The 15,982-nt window shown below is 36.1% G+C and overlaps 3 protein-coding genes across 4 annotated transcripts; 1 reads left to right on the top strand and 2 right to left on the bottom strand.

Annotated features, from left to right (window-relative positions):
* Nucleotides 1–1,221: 1,221 nt before the first annotated feature.
* Nucleotides 1,222–6,053, bottom strand: LOC141899521 (cell division control protein 45 homolog). The gene is made up of 18 exons (XM_074785886.1): nt 5,930–6,053; nt 5,750–5,809; nt 5,532–5,624; nt 5,362–5,456; nt 5,170–5,281; nt 4,882–5,000; nt 4,735–4,783; nt 4,594–4,655; nt 3,928–4,038; nt 3,649–3,840; nt 3,475–3,573; nt 3,284–3,395; nt 3,134–3,189; nt 2,914–3,052; nt 2,266–2,349; nt 2,061–2,176; nt 1,885–1,961; nt 1,222–1,803 (listed from the first exon to the last, which is right to left on the bottom strand). The coding sequence occupies exons 1-18, from the start codon at nt 5,981–5,983 to the stop codon at nt 1,739–1,741; spliced, it is 1,695 nt and encodes a 564-aa protein (XP_074641987.1). The 5' UTR covers nt 5,984–6,053; the 3' UTR covers nt 1,222–1,738.
* A 31-nt stretch (nt 6,054–6,084) lies between these two features.
* On the top strand, nt 6,085–9,114 carry LOC141899468 (ubiquitin recognition factor in ER-associated degradation protein 1-like). 2 transcript variants are annotated; one of them, XM_074785815.1, is made up of 13 exons: nt 6,085–6,159; nt 6,541–6,581; nt 7,166–7,286; nt 7,385–7,417; nt 7,509–7,630; nt 7,733–7,863; nt 7,946–8,018; nt 8,103–8,171; nt 8,252–8,320; nt 8,439–8,483; nt 8,564–8,655; nt 8,748–8,826; nt 8,910–9,114. In XM_074785815.1, exons 2-13 carry the CDS (start codon nt 6,579–6,581, stop codon nt 8,982–8,984), a joined length of 912 nt encoding a protein of 303 aa, XP_074641916.1. In that variant the 5' UTR covers nt 6,085–6,159; nt 6,541–6,578; the 3' UTR covers nt 8,985–9,114. The 2 variants fall into 2 exon arrangements, with proteins under 2 accessions (XP_074641916.1, XP_074641915.1); XM_074785814.1 differs by having other exon boundaries at nt 8,907–9,114.
* A 314-nt stretch (nt 9,115–9,428) lies between these two features.
* On the bottom strand, nt 9,429–15,848 carry LOC141898596 (DNA repair and recombination protein RAD54B-like). Its single transcript, XM_074784578.1, has 23 exons — nt 15,214–15,848; nt 14,914–15,002; nt 14,798–14,819; nt 14,494–14,548; nt 14,325–14,412; nt 14,122–14,221; nt 13,983–14,041; nt 13,818–13,904; nt 13,467–13,621; nt 12,980–13,027; nt 12,817–12,898; nt 12,648–12,728; nt 12,181–12,330; nt 11,743–12,034; nt 11,294–11,493; nt 10,805–10,957; nt 10,593–10,719; nt 10,405–10,511; nt 10,252–10,317; nt 10,039–10,155; nt 9,781–9,927; nt 9,638–9,706; nt 9,429–9,558 (listed from the first exon to the last, which is right to left on the bottom strand). Exons 1-23 carry the CDS (start codon nt 15,602–15,604, stop codon nt 9,457–9,459), a joined length of 2,787 nt encoding a protein of 928 aa, XP_074640679.1. The 5' UTR covers nt 15,605–15,848; the 3' UTR covers nt 9,429–9,456.
* Nucleotides 15,849–15,982: the final 134 nt, after the last annotated feature.

The raw sequence follows: 15,982 nt of genomic DNA, 5'->3' as shown, positions 1-15,982 counted from the left end.
CATAGAGGCAGCACCGTACGGTAAAATGTCGATATCTTAACAAAAGTAATTACTGATAACTGATTCAGAGCGGTACTGATGTTGAATAGAGGATGTACGAGGATGTCCCGGGTTCGAACCCAGTAATTACTGATACTGATTCAGAGTGGCCCTGATGCTGAATGGAGGATGTACTGGGGTGTCCAGGTTCGAACCCAGTAATTACTGATGCTGATTCAGAGTGGTCCTGATGCTGAATAGAGGATGTACAGGGTGTCCCCGGTTCAAACCCAGTAATTACTGATACTGATTCAGAGTTGTCCTGATGCTGAATAAAGGATGTACAGGAGTTTCCTGACCGTACAGTGCTGCCCCTATGCTCATCGTTAGCGGGATTTTCATACACTAACTAAAGTCAACTCTGGCAATCGACGTGCTGTCCAGTTATACTCCGTGACCTTAGCTTGCCAGAGTTGACTAACGTTAGTGTATAAAAATCCCGCAAACGATGAGCATAGAGGCAGCACCGTACGGTAAAATGTTGATGTCTTAACAAAAGTAATTACTGATAACTGATTCAGAGCGGTACGGATGTTGAATAGAGGATGTACGAGGATGTCCCGAGTTCGAACCCAGTAATTACTGATACTGATTCAGAGTGGCCCTGATGCTGAATGGAGGATGTACTGGGGTGTCCAGGTTCGAACCCAGTAATTACTGATGCTGATTCAGAGTGGTCCTGATGCTGAATAGAGGATGTACAGGGTGTCCCCGGTTCAAACCCAGTAATTACTGATACTGATTCAGAGTTGTCCTGATGCTGAATAAAGGATGTACAGGAGTTTCCTGACCGTACAGTGCTGCCCTTATGCTCATCGTTAGCGGGATTTTCATACACTAACTAAAGTCAACTCTGGCAATCGACGTGCTGTCCAGTTATACTCCGTAACCCTAGCTTGCCAGAGTTGACTAACGTTAGTGTATGAAAATCCCGCTAACGATGAGCATAGAGACAGCACCATACGGTAAAATGTTGATATCTTAAGTAATTACTGATAACTGATTCAGAGCGGTACTGATGCTGAATAGAGGATGTACTGATTTCTTTTCAGATTGGGAAAGATCCATCAAGCTTATCCAACTGCCATGTATTAACAAAACCAAATAAATAATGGAAATAATTTATTTATCACAATAATTCAGAATTAAGTAGCAAAAATACAAAAGTTCATCAGATAGGTTCCTGTCTAAGTTACACAAGTGATTTGAAAAGATGTTTAGCACAAAGAAGCAAAGAACAACTAGTTACATGTAGTCACATTTTAACACATTTACAAAATAATAAATATTGTAGATTTTACTGAAAATACAAGCGCCAAATAATACAAAATAATAAGTACATGTGTTTATAGATCTAGTTATCTATTTATGTACAATAGATTTTAATTACACGTTTTTCTTTTTTTAATTGAAACCATTAAATATAAGAAGAGCACCATTTATTGTTTAATGGATCTGTTTGGAATGAATAACATAAATATAACCATCATACATTGATCGGGTAGACCGCTCAAGTTTAGATCAGCTAATTAATCAGATTTCATACAACATGAATGATAGCTCCGAGAAATATATTTCAACAAAAATCCACGTTAAATGATTATCTGAACTTGAATGAAGTCTACAGTGCAGTAACTATTGTGTCCGAGTTTTCATGAAATACATTTCAAAAGAATTCAAAAATGTTTTTTTTCTGTTGTTACTGCATTAGAGCGATGAGCGCATCAAAGAATTTACTTCTATCGGCGGTCTGTAATTCAACAACTGAAAAATATCACAAAACATAAACACTTATATTCCATACAAATTCAGTCTCATAGTTATCAGTTGAATAAGTGAACTTACTGTGTGTATCAAAACTATCCTGTAAGATTCTAGCGTTTGTATTGATCGCTGCTTGTTCAAATGCTTTACCATAAACACTAGCAGAAAAACACGAAATAAATATCGTTTGAACTCGAGGTATTAACAGGACGCCAGGTGAGGTCCTTGGCAGAAGAGGATGGAACTGAGTCACTTACTTTTTACCATCGTCCTCGGCTAAGGGAGGAATACCGCAAATTAGTGTCATTCCAATTTCTGAATCCATCGGAGCACCGACTATTAGAGGTAACTGTGGAGCTTTCTTACTGCGACTCTAGAACGAGAAAACAGAGAAAATACTGATCATGAAATAATGCAGACGTTTACACAGCAACAAGAATTGAACAGTGATGTTAATTTTACCATCGCTACGTGAGCTTGAAGAGTGAATTTAGCCAAACGCTGAAGACAAATCGGTCTCGAGAAAAATTTTATATCAGCCGTTCCCTGTTAGATAAATATAAATAAATTACATAGATAATCACAATAGATAATCAGATCCAAAATCAATAAATTACCAACTCACTTAGAGAGTAACTCACCCTGTGTATGATTGAATCCCCGCCGCCCCCCCCCCCCCAAGATTCTATTTCTTAACAACATCTTATGATAGTCTCAGGAGAGTGTGAAACTCTGATCTGATTTCTCTTTGATACCAAGGGGTAATAAATTTCATTTTAAATTTTCTGAATTTGTATACAGTGGGTTTTAACGAGAGAAATCCCACAATAACGAAGCCAAGATTGAAAAATTCTATATCAGAATGATTATATTTGAGGAGCGACGTTTCGGCTAACAATTGTTAGCCATCATCAGGCATATTGTAGTACCCAGTACACCTGATGATGGCTAACAGTTGTTAGCCAAAATGACCAGTCTCTAAGACCAACTTACCAACTTAGTTCTATAGCCTAACTAACAACTTAAGACCAGTCTTAAGATTTAATTACCCTTTGGAGTAAAGTTACAACTGTAGAACTGGGTACTGATGATGATGAATGGTAAACGTACCTCAGTGATAAACGCGTAAAGAAACGGTCCTGCGGAAATTATCTGATTCATATCGAGAAATGTTTGAACCTGATTCACGATCGCTTTCACCTGCATTTTAGCAAAATCTAAACCTACTTGAAGAACTTGTCTATTCGACCTAAAGAAAGAATAAATAAAGATGTAAATAGTGGACAAGGGGATGAAAAAACGATTCCTACAAAATTACGTATGTTCTCACCTCGATAACAAATCTAAAGCATTGAGATACTTGTCCGAATCTGCCTTATTTTTATCCTAAAACAAATGCCATAATTTTAACGACTAAGTTTGAATTAAACAAACAATATCTAAAATCAATCAGGATCGAAATATAACAAACAATGCTTACCACAGACTCTAATAGCGCAGCACAGGCGTACGCAGCATCCATAGCACTCAATCTATTCTTAAACCCGTACTGAGCTACAAACGACGGCAAGAAAATATCACGCGTTGAAATCCTGTAAAAATAGAAATAATTCATTTTAGAACGGCCCATATTAAACAAAGGGAGGTCTAAATGAAAGAATGTTACTTTACCCATATTTTTCACTCTTAGTTTCAATCATTTCCTTAACGGAATTTCTCAAACTCATATCCATAGCTGAATACTTCTGTCGACATTGACTTAACGGTAATCTATTAAATCAATAAAAATTCAGCTAATAATCACTGTTTTACTGTTTCAAGAGACGTTGGACAAATGCAACTCACCCCATATCAGCTAAAAACTCATCTAATCTTTTCTTTCCTTTCATCGTCCAGATTTTAAACTGACAAGCAGAAACAGCCGAATGACAAAGACTATCGTACAATGTCCAATGTCTATACAAGTTCAATAACATATCATCTTCAAAAGATACTTTCAAACAATCCACTGAAATTCGGCTTTCTTCATCGGCTCCTCTTTAAAAGGAAATCATTCATTGTCATATATTAGTAATTAATGATCACCTCAGTATTTGTATGAATGAGTTGAGTGTCGATTGTTACCTGTGATTCAGACGCGAAACATGATTCTGTAAATCTCCAATACAATCAACATACTTCTCTCTATTGATTTTATAGTGAATGTATTGATCTGTAAGTCCTATACAAGCAATCCTACAGATAGAAAACAAGTAATCCTACAGATAGAAAACAAGTAATCCTACAGATATAAAACAAGTAATCCTACAGATAGAAAACAAGTAATCCTACAGATAGAAAACAAGTTTACCTACAGATAGAAAACAAGTTTACCTACACATAGAAAACAAGTAATCCTACATATATAAAACAAGCAATCCTACAGATAGAAAACAAGTAATCCTACAGATATAAAACAAGTAATCCTACAGATAGAAAACAAGTAATCCTACAGATAGAAAACAAGTTTACCTACACATAGAAAACAAGTAATCCTACAGATATAAAACAAGCAATCCTACAGATAGAAAACAAGTAATCCTACAGATATAAAACAAGCAATCCTACAGATAGAAAACAAGTAATCCTACAGATATAAAACAAGTAATCCTACAGATATAAAACAAGCAATCCTACAGATAGAAACTAAATATCTCTGTAATAGCGTAGAAACTAAGGACAGGCAATCGAAGTGAAATAAGACTATTTTCAAAACTTAAGCCGATTTCTAGACTGAAATTGTGTACTTACCACAACAAGTCATTCGTATCCTTAGACATTTTCCAAGCCATTTCAAAAACTGTCATAGCCGCCTTCAATCGAGAATTGAATGATGTCAATAAATGATTTTGAAAGATGCGGTAAATAAAAAGAAGTTGAATTGATATTTACCGAACATCCCTGATAAGTGAACTCTGTATATTCATACAAAATCTTCTCCCTACAAAATTAACATTAGATTCAAAACAATTTCGTTTTTTTTTTTTCAAATAAAAATGAAGCTTTCATCGTGGTTCGAACATTGTGTATGCATTTCACCTGTTTTCCTCCCACAGTCTTTTCGCTCGTCTCTTTTCAATCGCGTCTTCATCAAATCTACGTTTCTTACCGGACGCTTCTGATCCTTCGCTTTCATTTCCAGAATCGTCGTCATCCGACTGAAAACATTACAATCAAAACCAGACGAACTTAAACTTTATTGCTCCATATAATATACAGGTTACATAGGAAATGACATGCAATAGAAATATCAACATCAATAAGTCATAAGTCAATAAGTCATCAGACGATAGATTCACTTCAGAATCAAGCTATAGTTCACAGTACCTCATCTCTAAAAACATCATCGAATTCCGGAACGTCCTGTAAGTCGTGAGATTTGGCGAGAATTTTCACTTGTTTCACGTTGTATATATTATGCACATCAATTGGACGATGACTGAAATAATAAAATAATATTCATACAACAGATCGATACAACTGAGGTCAACAATGGAATCGGTGATTGTTAGTATTTACCTGTCACAGATGAAGAATACCACATCGTCAGGCGGTTGTAACTGTTCTACTATATCCATACAACCTCCACAGTTTAATAACAATACGTATTTGATCTGAAATAGAGCTCAAAATGTTTCCGCCGGATCAAGTTCCACAGTTGTAAATAGGTCCACACTTTTTGTACTTACACCTTCTCCATTTTCGATGAATGCTCGATCCATATCCTGCCGTCCAGCAACTGGCACAATCGTATATAATACTTGATCACATTGGAACAGATACTGCAGAAAAAACACATATCATATCTGTCACTTACTATTAATTGACAATGACCAAATTTAGAAAAAGCAATGTTTTTCCCATTGGAAATGAAATCTTATCTCACGTTGATATCTATTTAGGCTACCTGTAATATTTTAAGAGCGCAAAGTGCATCGACATCAAAAGCTACGAGAACCAAAATCCTCTGAAATGGAAACAGTGTTACAGATCGATTCTTGTCAGTAATTAGTACAACCTGAGGTGATATTTGATCGAATTTCTCGATGTTTTCAGCTCCTCGTGGACCCCCTCTCGTTCCCCTTACCTGTCCATGAATTGTTTCATAGAAATCCCGTCGAAAATCTTTGATGACGACCATCTGGAAGCTGAATAACGACTTGGGAAGGAATTAAACGGGTTTACATGGGTTTAATTTGTGCGGCACTGCATCCAGCTCCACAAACGCTATAATACGTAATCGGCTTCTCATCTGGTCTGTTTGTGTTGATGATCCGCGACTCGTCTATTTGACAGCTCTACGCTCAGTTCGAGAAGGTATTTTTATCAATTTGATGATAGAATGTTAATGAATATTTTAAGAATCGTTTGGAATATTTTGATTACGCGTAACTTGTGACATTGGAGTCAGAATTGATCGTTAACGAATGAAATGTCAAACTTTATCATCAGCTGTTTTGAGAAAACACGTATATGGACTTAATTTTGGATTAGCTGAGTCACTTGAATTTTGAAAATCATTAAAAAATCAACTGAAAATTACTCTTTTTAAACTTAACCCGGCTAGATCATAATTTACTTAACCCGGCTAGATCATAATTTCCCGAAAATGGAAATTGTCTATTGGGTGTTTGAAGAATAACCGTCAGTGTCTCGCGCCGCACTCCTGATAACATTCACAGTTTTCTATTTTTACAGTGTTCTCTCTACACTATCTTTGACTACAGTTGAACAAAATGGTAGGTATTCACTAGTGTATTCATTCACTAGTGTATTCATTTACTAGTGTATTCATTCACTAGTGTATTCATTCACTAAGTGTATTCATTCACTAGTGTATTCATTCACTAGTGTATTCATTCACTAGTGTATTCATTCACTAGTGTATTCATTCACTAGTGTATTCATTCACTAGTGTATTCATTCACTAGTGTATTCATTCACTAGTGTATTCATTCACTAAGTGTATTCATTCACTAGTGTATTCATTCACTAGTGTATTCATTCACTAGTGTATTCATTCACTAAGTGTATTCATTCACTAGTGTATTCATTCACTAGTGTATTCATTCACTAGTGTATTCATTCACTAGTGTATTCATTCACTAGTGTATTCATTCACTAGTGTATTCATTCACTAAGTGTATTCATTCACTAGTGTATTCATTCACTAGTGTATTCATTCACTAGTGTATTCATTCACTAGTGTATTCATTCACTAGTGTATTCATTCACTAGTGTATTCATTCTAATTTTTTTGAATATAACACATTGTCAGTCTAGTGAGTATAATGTTTAATTTGCTGTCTGTTTTGTTTTTCAGTTCAGTTACAGAGGTGAAGGCATTTTTCCTTTTCCCGGTAATTTTAAAGTTACATACAGATGTTATTCAGTATCTATGTTACCGGGTCAGGAACGTCCTTTTGTAGAAAGAGGAGGCAAAAGTATGTATTCTCTGTGATTCCTTTGTCTAAAGTAATCAAGAAAACTAACTTGAAAGTTTGTTGATGATAATTATCATTTTTTTTTGGCTATTTTTCAGTAATCATGCCGCCCTCGGCGTTAGATCAGCTGAGTAAGTAGTTCTCCCATCTGACTCTGAGATATAGATATTTAGTTATCGTATAGAATGGATTCTTAATGAATTGATATGAATTTATTTTCAGCTCGTCTCAATATTCAGTATCCTATGTTGTTTAAACTAACGAATCAAAGATCTCACAGAGATACTCATTGCGGAGTGCTCGAGTTTGTAGCTGATGAAGGCAGGATCTATCTACCTTACTGGGTCAGTATACATCATCATCAGTCTACTACAAACACCAGTTATCAGCACAAACTGATGCATTAGATTATTCAACTATATTTTATCATAATTCTGTTTTTATAGATGATGAGAAATCTGTTACTAGAAGAAGGTGGACTCGTCCAACTAGAGAGTGTATCACTACCTATTGCTACATTCGCTAAATTTCAGCCTCAAAGCACAGAATTCTTAGACATCACAAATCCTAAAGCAGTGTATCCTTTCATTTCATTATATAGTATAACGCATCAATTTTAGAATTTTGATGAGTTCTTTTTCTTTGACTTGTAACTTAAGGTTGGAAAATGCGTTGAGAAATTTTGCGTGTTTAAGTAAAGGAGATATGGTCGCTATCAAATACAACGAACGAGTAAGTATTACAAAATAGGAAGACAAGTTTACATTTGATACAACGTTTCAGGCTTAGATAAGTTAAATTTTATCATTTTATCAGATTTATGAATTGTGCGTGCTCGAAACGAAACCAGGAAATGCGGTTTCGATCATCGAATGTGATATGAATGTAAGTTTTATTCTTCAATTATTTTTCGCATTTATTCGTTTTCTGTGAATGTGCAGTTATAAATATATATCACGTTTCAGGTGGAGTTCGCTGCACCAGTCGGATACCAGGAACCAGAACGTGTTCCACGTAAACACAAACAAGAAGAGGTAAGCCTACCTGCTATCTGCAGACGCTCCTTGAAATTTTCTCTTTTAAAACTCCTTATATCCACGATCTGTAGGGACCCTGCGTTACTTAGTAATTTAATTTTCACTTATTTGACAGGAAATGGCAGTAGATATTCCAGAAATACCAGATGATAGATTCAGAGTAAGTACTTTTATTCAGAGAGGCGGATTGATAATTTGTGTAAATTCGACGTCTAATATTGTCGATATATTTCGGTTTAGGCATTTAGTGGTTCGGGAAACAGATTAGATGGAAAAAGGAAAGGTTCAGAATCATTTTCAGAAGACAAATCATCAAATAATCCTGAGAGAAGGTATAAATACTAGGGTACATTTCAGTTACTTTTTGTGTTCCAAGACTTTTCTCACTTACTAATAATGATTTGATTATCATTCCGTTTTCTAGAGGAATTCCGAATTATAACTACAAAAAGGGAACATTAACATTCATAAGAACATCTCGACCTCAACAGAACGGTCACGGAGTAAGTTTGTTAAATTTATTGATTGATGTGTAGATTTGTTTTAAAGTTTCACTGAGCCTGAGGTATTGTTCCTATTTCAGAAGGATGAGAAAATCGAAGATTTTGCAGCTTTCGGAGGCGAGGGACAAACTCTGAGGAAAAAAGATTCTCGTAAATGAAACAAACTCGTCGTCGTTTGATTATTCATACTCAAAAAGAACACATTTAAAAAGCCAGTCATTTCTGCTTTGTTGAACTAATGTTGAATCCCTTAACAATGTACATAATAATTTAGAGCTAATAAATTAATGGAGTGATTGATAAATATTTTGTGTTTTTCATCCGAGGAACTTCTTCAATTGCTGCGATGCTCCTTGGATATTTTGTTTATTTCCCTTTATGTCCTTTGGATCTTGGTCTCCTCAGACTGAACCCTATTGGATTTTTCAGCCTCACAACAGCCTTTGAGCTATTGCCCTCGCACTGTAAACAGCCAGCAGGACTCGAACCCACTAGTCATTCAAGCGCTGATAGTGAATACATCCCACTCGGCTGCAGAGGCACAAAGCTAGATAACCCTGGCCACAAAGTCGAGATCGTTCATTGAAAATGAAACAAATTTTATTTACATGAATTTTGGAGGATTTACATCTATTTGCTGCCGGTTTCTGAAGTCTCTGATTTCTGTTGTTTGTTGCATTCGTGCCAAAATATATAACTAATCGAATCTTTAGCTTTTACTAAATGTTCATCCTGAAAATAAAGAACAATATCGATTGCTGTAACTATATGATTAAACCTTAATCCTGAACAGACTAGATGTTTGGTTTACCTGAAAATGCAAGATATTTTCGGGAACCTCCACGTGATGCCAAGACATTAACTCATCCATAGCTATATTCTAAAATAAATCACAATATAAGTTGAATGTGATATGTTATTATTTTTACCATCAGTAGGCTCAAAGTCTCATACCTTAGATTTACTATGTATAGAACTCTGTTGACAGGCTCTAGACAATCCGCTGTCATCATCTGACGATGTAGGTTTAGTTTTATCACAGGTACATGCTAATAACTCATGGGTATAACAACTAGTTGATTCTCTTAATGTGAATAGATCCTGAAACACAAAATGTGATAAATTCATCAAACTGATCAGGTGGTTTTACAGCTAGTAGGACCTATGTACTGTAATATAGAAATGGCTGTATAGTCAATGCACAGTACAAACCTTCAGATCCTCTTTAGAGAACTGTACATTGGCAGACGATATACGACAATCAACAACTGCTCCACTCAAACCCTGTTTACTAATCTGACGCTGATAAATACTTTCTTCTATTGTTCCCTACAAACAAAAAAAATACTGAATATCTATCTGAAATTCTTAGTTCAACTGGAATTTGAGAGTGAAATGGAAAACTTGTTTAAACAATCTTCTTACTGTAGTAAGGAATCTGTAAATATGAACTGTTTTCTTTTGACCATCTCTCCAAACACGAGCCATCGCCTACAAAAATATTCAACTCATTTTCCGAAATTTCAAAATATCGATTTTCAACAGATTCTCAGAGCACAGATTTCAGTAGACAATCACCTGTAAATCATTAGCAGGATTCCAGTCTATATCAAACAACACGAGTCTCGAGGCTCCGATTAAATTCAAACCAACTCCACCAGCTTTAGAACTGAGCAGAAATACAACTGAAAATACATATAGACTTAGAAGAAAGGCCACCAAATGTATACATTCCTACAGATTCCCTAAACAACGTAAATACTCACATGTATCAGAATAAGAGCTATTGAAATGTTCCACTAATTGTTGACGTTTAGCCGTAGGAGTTTGTCCATCTAAACGAAGGAACGAGTGATTTCTTTCTTTACATAACTGCTGTAAAACATCTAACGTCTAGAAATAAAATCATCGCATAACAGAATCAGTTTCAAGAATAATGTTCAGCTCATAAAACAATTCTAGGTTTCTCTGTAGGTACCTGTGTATAGTTAGATACCAATACAATACTCTCATTCGGACTGGTTTCCTGTAGAGATGTCAATAGCTGATCTAATGCAGCAAGTTTACCACTGTATTCCAGACCTAAAACATCTGCATCAAATTCATCCGGAAACGTCAACCCATCCATTACCTGAAAACATCGCAATAGAATATCCTTAAAATTCTCCATGGTTATTACAGATCCTGAGATCAATGAATGATCAATTCCCTGATATTTCCCTGACCCTTAAAAAATATTCCCTGATTAGATTATAAGATATCCTCACAGGGGAATGATTCTTATCAAATGGTTCCTTGTACCACTTGTTACCAGTAAGAACAACAGGACACCAAAGACTATCAAGACTAAAGTTAGAATTCCCCGATTTTCCCTGCAAAGGCTTAAATAAATCTGGAATTTTCTGATTTTCCCTGATCTATAAGAACCCTTTTGACTGCGTACAAATTGACAGCTCTATTCACGAACCTGACTGTCTTCAGAACTATCAGTTTTATCATAGATTAGTTTCGGATGATTACAGAGTTTTTTCAGCGATGAGATACAGACGAGATGAGCTCCGGGATCTGTGGACATCGACACACAAGATCGAAATAACCTCGAGACTATCAGCTGTTTATACAAATACAGCTGAACCGGACTAGGTTTACAGAATATCACAGATTCAACTGAAACAAGGAAAATATGAACCTTGGATAAAACATTTTTTTATATTTAATGAACTCAGATTTTCTCAGGAGACAAATCAATTAATTTCACACTGTATACAACGAACTATCAGCTGCAACAAACAGATTTTCCAGTCTCATGAAGCACGTTGAAACGAGGTTCCAGTGTATAAGTTTATTTTCAACAACAGCAAAATTTATACGAGAAATCTGATTTCTGATTAAATGACATTAATCTGATTGACAAACCTTTTGGAGGTAAATACTGATTATTAATGTCTGAATTCCTCCTCAGAACGAACAGTGAAGTTAATCGCGCTAATTCACTAGCACGATTCTCTCCGAGTATAACCTCCTCCGGCGTTGCTCCGGGCTGGCGAGCTGCGACTACCGGCGCTTCGTATAGTCGATGGAACGCCGAACTGCTACCCAGTAATCCAGGATTACAGAACTCAACAATCGAATAGAATTCCTGAAGATCATTTTGTACCGGAGTTCCAGTCAGAACGACACGACGACTCGTCGCCAAACTTGAGATTAACTGAATTTAAGAAAAAGTGGGAAATGTTGACGCAGGAATCAATCCGCTGTAAGCTCTAATTACTATATTTTCCGATTTTTGAACATCCAGGTCTCACATGTGTTTAGAACACTAGACTGATGGATCTAAGGGTAAAATATACTCACTGAAGTAGTTTTAATAGAAGAGTTTTTTAGACGATGTCCTTCATCGCAGACGACTAAATCAAATCTCACATTCTTTATAATTTCATACGATCTGACAAACATTTCATACGATATGACAAGCACCGGGTAGATCGCTGTCTTCATGTATTCCTACAAATCAATTCAAAAATATTCTTGATTTCTCGAAATTCCTGTTTATATAAATCAAGAACCAGTTCCACAGTTCCATTAATTCACAGTAGATTTAACATTTTAGTTAAAATTTGTTCATTTCAAATAAATTCATCCTCGAGTTCAATTAAACCCCCGAACTGTGGAACTGGACCCAGTTCGACAGTCATGAGTTAGAGTTAACTCTGAGTTAAAATTAGTTCATTTTCAATGAGTTAACTCTGAGTCAAATCTTCACTCACAACTGTGGAACTGGGTCCTGGTTCTATTCAGCCCCTCTCTGCCTGATTATACACCTCCACTCTGTTATCCTGAGCGACGGCAAAAACTGATATTCTTTCAGTTCCGAGCCACTTTCTGAATTCACGCCTCCAGTTCTGAAAAATTTTAAATTTCTGGTTAGCGCACAAGTCGATATTGTCTTTTGCCACAAAGCAAAATTGAATCATCAATGTTTAACTTTACTTTAACTAAACTCCCAGGAGCGATGACTAAGACACGTTTGATTGTAGGTCGGCCTCCGTATGGACCTTGTTTTAATAATGTCCTGAAATTAAAATCAAAATCAAATATCGTATGTTGTTTATTCTTGATAGAAATATCGTCAGAATGAATAGTTAAACTGTACCAAGTAAGTGTTATGCATTGTAGAGTCTTTCCTAAACCCATATCATCACTGAAACATACAAAACATCATTCACTACTGGTGAATGAGAAGAACAATGATTATAAATCACACGCGGATCTAGAACAATTTGGGGGCAGGGGCTCAAATGAAAAGGGATGGCATTTCTGCATAAAACACACACCATAAGCTGTAGGTGGAGCTCAGTGTTAGAGATTTTGTAATTTCTGGAAGGACAAGTGTCAAATGTTCTAAGGTTTGCTGATTTTAACAATTTCTAATGGGCAAGTCAGTGGAAAGGCAGAGTCTGGACCTGTGAAAATACCCTCCAAGTTTGCCTTAAGAATCCATTGGAGAAGGGGGTCTAAATCGGGCACTAAATTGGGTGCCGAACCGGGAACCAGGAACCAGGAGCCAGCTTCATGGGGGTCACTTTTCTCTACTTTTCCTATTGATGAATAACCCCTGTACGTATGATTGTAAAACTTACGCGAGAATTGCTCCTTTTCCAGGGAAATCTCTCATACCCATCATACATTCATATAGAAACATGACTCCTTCGCGCTGATGTGGTCTCAGATGAGCGCACAAATATGGGTCGACCACTACATCAATAATCGACTGATTTAACTTATCATTCTCTCGCTAAAAGAAAATAGTATCTATGAAATTTATAAGAGCTCCCATTGCGCCAGGAGCTAGTTCACTGCTCCAGACTCAATATCACATTTCTGTTATTGGTCAATTCATATTTTCAATATCTCCAACAATAATTCAAAATTTATGTAAATTGGACCCAGTTCACAGTATGATTTCAGTTAATAACTTTAAATTATCAAACCTGATGAGTCTTATTTGGTCGCGGCATGACTAGCGCTCCGGGAGCTGTAGGATCATGTCTATGTTTACAAACAGTTGACTTTACATTCTGAATAAATCAATAACAAATCATAAGAATGAGAAAAGTGAGAAATTAGAATGGATATTTGGACACGTATTAACAAACCTCAGTTGGTTGTAATTCCTGACCGACTTTATTCGGTTTCATGAATGGTTTAGAAACTGCTATAAAAACAAGAGAATTCGTGAGAAAACAATTATATTTCGTGTTGAGAATTATTGCTGAATGTGGATAATAACTGTACCTTGTTGTTTAACAACAGACGGTTGGATGTTTTTTGTCGAACACGAACTTTGAAAACATTTTCCAGAATGAAAAGCGTCAGCAGAAATATCCCCCATAACCTGAAAAAGGAATCATAGTGCATCTCATCAAGAGTCGAGTTAAATTTCAATTAATGAAGTCTCCAATTCAACTCAACTCAAGCTAAGTTTAATTTCTACACACCTCAATCTCTTTGCCTCCAATCACTAATGTTTCTCCTCCCTTCAAAGTTGACAATTCAGTCGGTTTGAAGCCTGAACTTTTTCCAATCCTAAAATGATTTGTTTTATGAGTGAATTCAGATGAAATTGTCGATCAGAACAGATTGATTTAACAATTAAAAGCAACATACTCTTTTCCTTCAAGATCTTGTAAGATGACAGATCGTCCTCGAGCAATAAGCACAGCTGAAATACATCAAATCATTATTGTGTTTTTGTTCCTCTGATGATTGGGCTTTATAGTTATAGCTTTGAAACTGTCAGGAAAATAAACTGTTTTACAGACCTAACTGTGGGTTTTTATTTAACTTAACACTGAGATAGATATCAGTTAATTGCAGTCATTAATCAAATCCTTTATACTCGAATTCACAAATTCAGTTAATCTGTTTTAGAGTTTTTGGGACTTGAATTTGTTCGACTTGACTTACTTACCATCACCTTCCCATTTTTTATGCTGAAAAAACCCAAGAATATTAATAAAGTTCTGGAAATTCTAATTTCAAGTGAAATAGTTTGATACAGCGCTAGAACGTTTTCTATTTCGGTACCTTTTTTCGAGATAACTTGCACCACATAACACTGTAATATTTAGAAGGTAATTCTGTATTTTCAATACTTTGAACTTTCGGCTGCGGATCTAAAAATAATACAATAACTGAGTGGATTCCGATTCGTGAAGCAAAATATGATTCATGAACCAGGTTTTCATGTACATTTTCAGTTGATTATACCAGAACTAGATCTAGTTCTGGTAGTCCTGGTTGAGTTACACTGAGTGTATGAGTGTTCACATATCAGTGTGATTCACGTATCAGTGTGATTCACATACCAGTGTTTGATTCACATACCTGGTTCACTTTGAGCTGAAGCAGGTTTAAGTTGAGTCTTCATCTCAAGCTGCGGTTTCATCAATGGTGATATAAATGAAGATCTTGCAGGTTTTGGTTTCTGCTGATGATGAAATCCTGCAGCAGTGTTTTCTGTATTTGATGAAGGACCCAATTTTATTTTCTTAACATCAGGCGTGGAAATCTGCAAATCATGATCGCCAGTCTGATTGGCTCCGGGTCTCATCTCTTGGGTCTCATCAAGTTTATGTTTTTCAGCCTGTTGTTGTTGTTTGAGGTTTGGTTTACTCAGTCCTGAACCAGGTCCGGCCACTGTCGACATTAATAGAGGTGGCATAAATGTTCGTTTGTTTTTTGAAGCTAGTTGACTTGGTGCACTGGAGCGCCTCATTGTGCAGCTTATAACATAAAATATGAGCTGTGAGACTCCTCCTCTTCCAGGGGAAGGCTAGTAAATAGAATGGTATAGAGCGGATTAGAGACCCCAGATTCAACAGTTTAGGTTATAGTCACCTTTTGCTGGGTTAATAGTGAACCTGATCTGACCTAATAGAGAGGGTGACATGGGAGGGGTGCATGAGTTCATTTAAGCCTGATGAAGAAGAGATTTGTGAAACCCATTAATTTGTTTTGCCTGTAACTTAGGAGCAATAAATTTATTGCATTGAATTGGGATGGATGGCTCCAAGGATATCGAAGTCTATGTGTCCATTTCGCAGCGGCAGTATTCAAACTTTGGAATGGGATAAATGCAGTTGGTAAATGGGGT

Source organism: Tubulanus polymorphus, chromosome 2 (assembly GCF_964204645.1).
Source record: "Tubulanus polymorphus chromosome 2, tnTubPoly1.2, whole genome shotgun sequence".
Lineage (NCBI taxonomy): Eukaryota > Metazoa > Nemertea > Palaeonemertea > Tubulaniformes > Tubulanidae > Tubulanus > Tubulanus polymorphus.
The sequence above is the reverse complement of the archived record's forward strand: the minus strand, read 5'-3'. Positions and strand labels throughout refer to the sequence as shown.

Excerpts from the sequence above, each read along its gene's own strand:
- LOC141899521 (XM_074785886.1), bottom strand. The coding sequence starts at position 5,983 with ATGGTCGTCATCAAAGATTTTCGACGGGATTTCTATGAAACAATTCAT. Across the intron at positions 5,282-5,361 it reads GTATTCTTCATCTGTGACAG|TCATCGTCCAATTGATGTGC; the intron begins GTAAATACTAAC and ends TTATTATTTCAG. Across the intron at positions 4,039-4,593 it reads GATACGAATGACTTGTTGTG|GATTGCTTGTATAGGACTTA; the intron begins GTAAGTACACAA and ends TTCTATCTGTAG.
- LOC141899468 (XM_074785814.1), top strand. Across the intron at positions 8,019-8,102 it reads CTATCAAATACAACGAACGA|ATTTATGAATTGTGCGTGCT; the intron begins GTAAGTATTACA and ends TCATTTTATCAG. Across the intron at positions 8,484-8,563 it reads TACCAGATGATAGATTCAGA|GCATTTAGTGGTTCGGGAAA; the intron begins GTAAGTACTTTT and ends ATTTCGGTTTAG.
- LOC141898596 (XM_074784578.1), bottom strand. The coding sequence starts at position 15,604 with ATGAGGCGCTCCAGTGCACCAAGTCAACTAGCTTCAAAAAACAAACGA. Across the intron at positions 13,905-13,982 it reads AGGAATTACAACCAACTGAG|AATGTAAAGTCAACTGTTTG; the intron begins GTTTGTTAATAC and ends TGATTTATTCAG. Across the intron at positions 9,559-9,637 it reads AAAATATCTTGCATTTTCAG|GATGAACATTTAGTAAAAGC; the intron begins GTAAACCAAACA and ends CTTTATTTTCAG.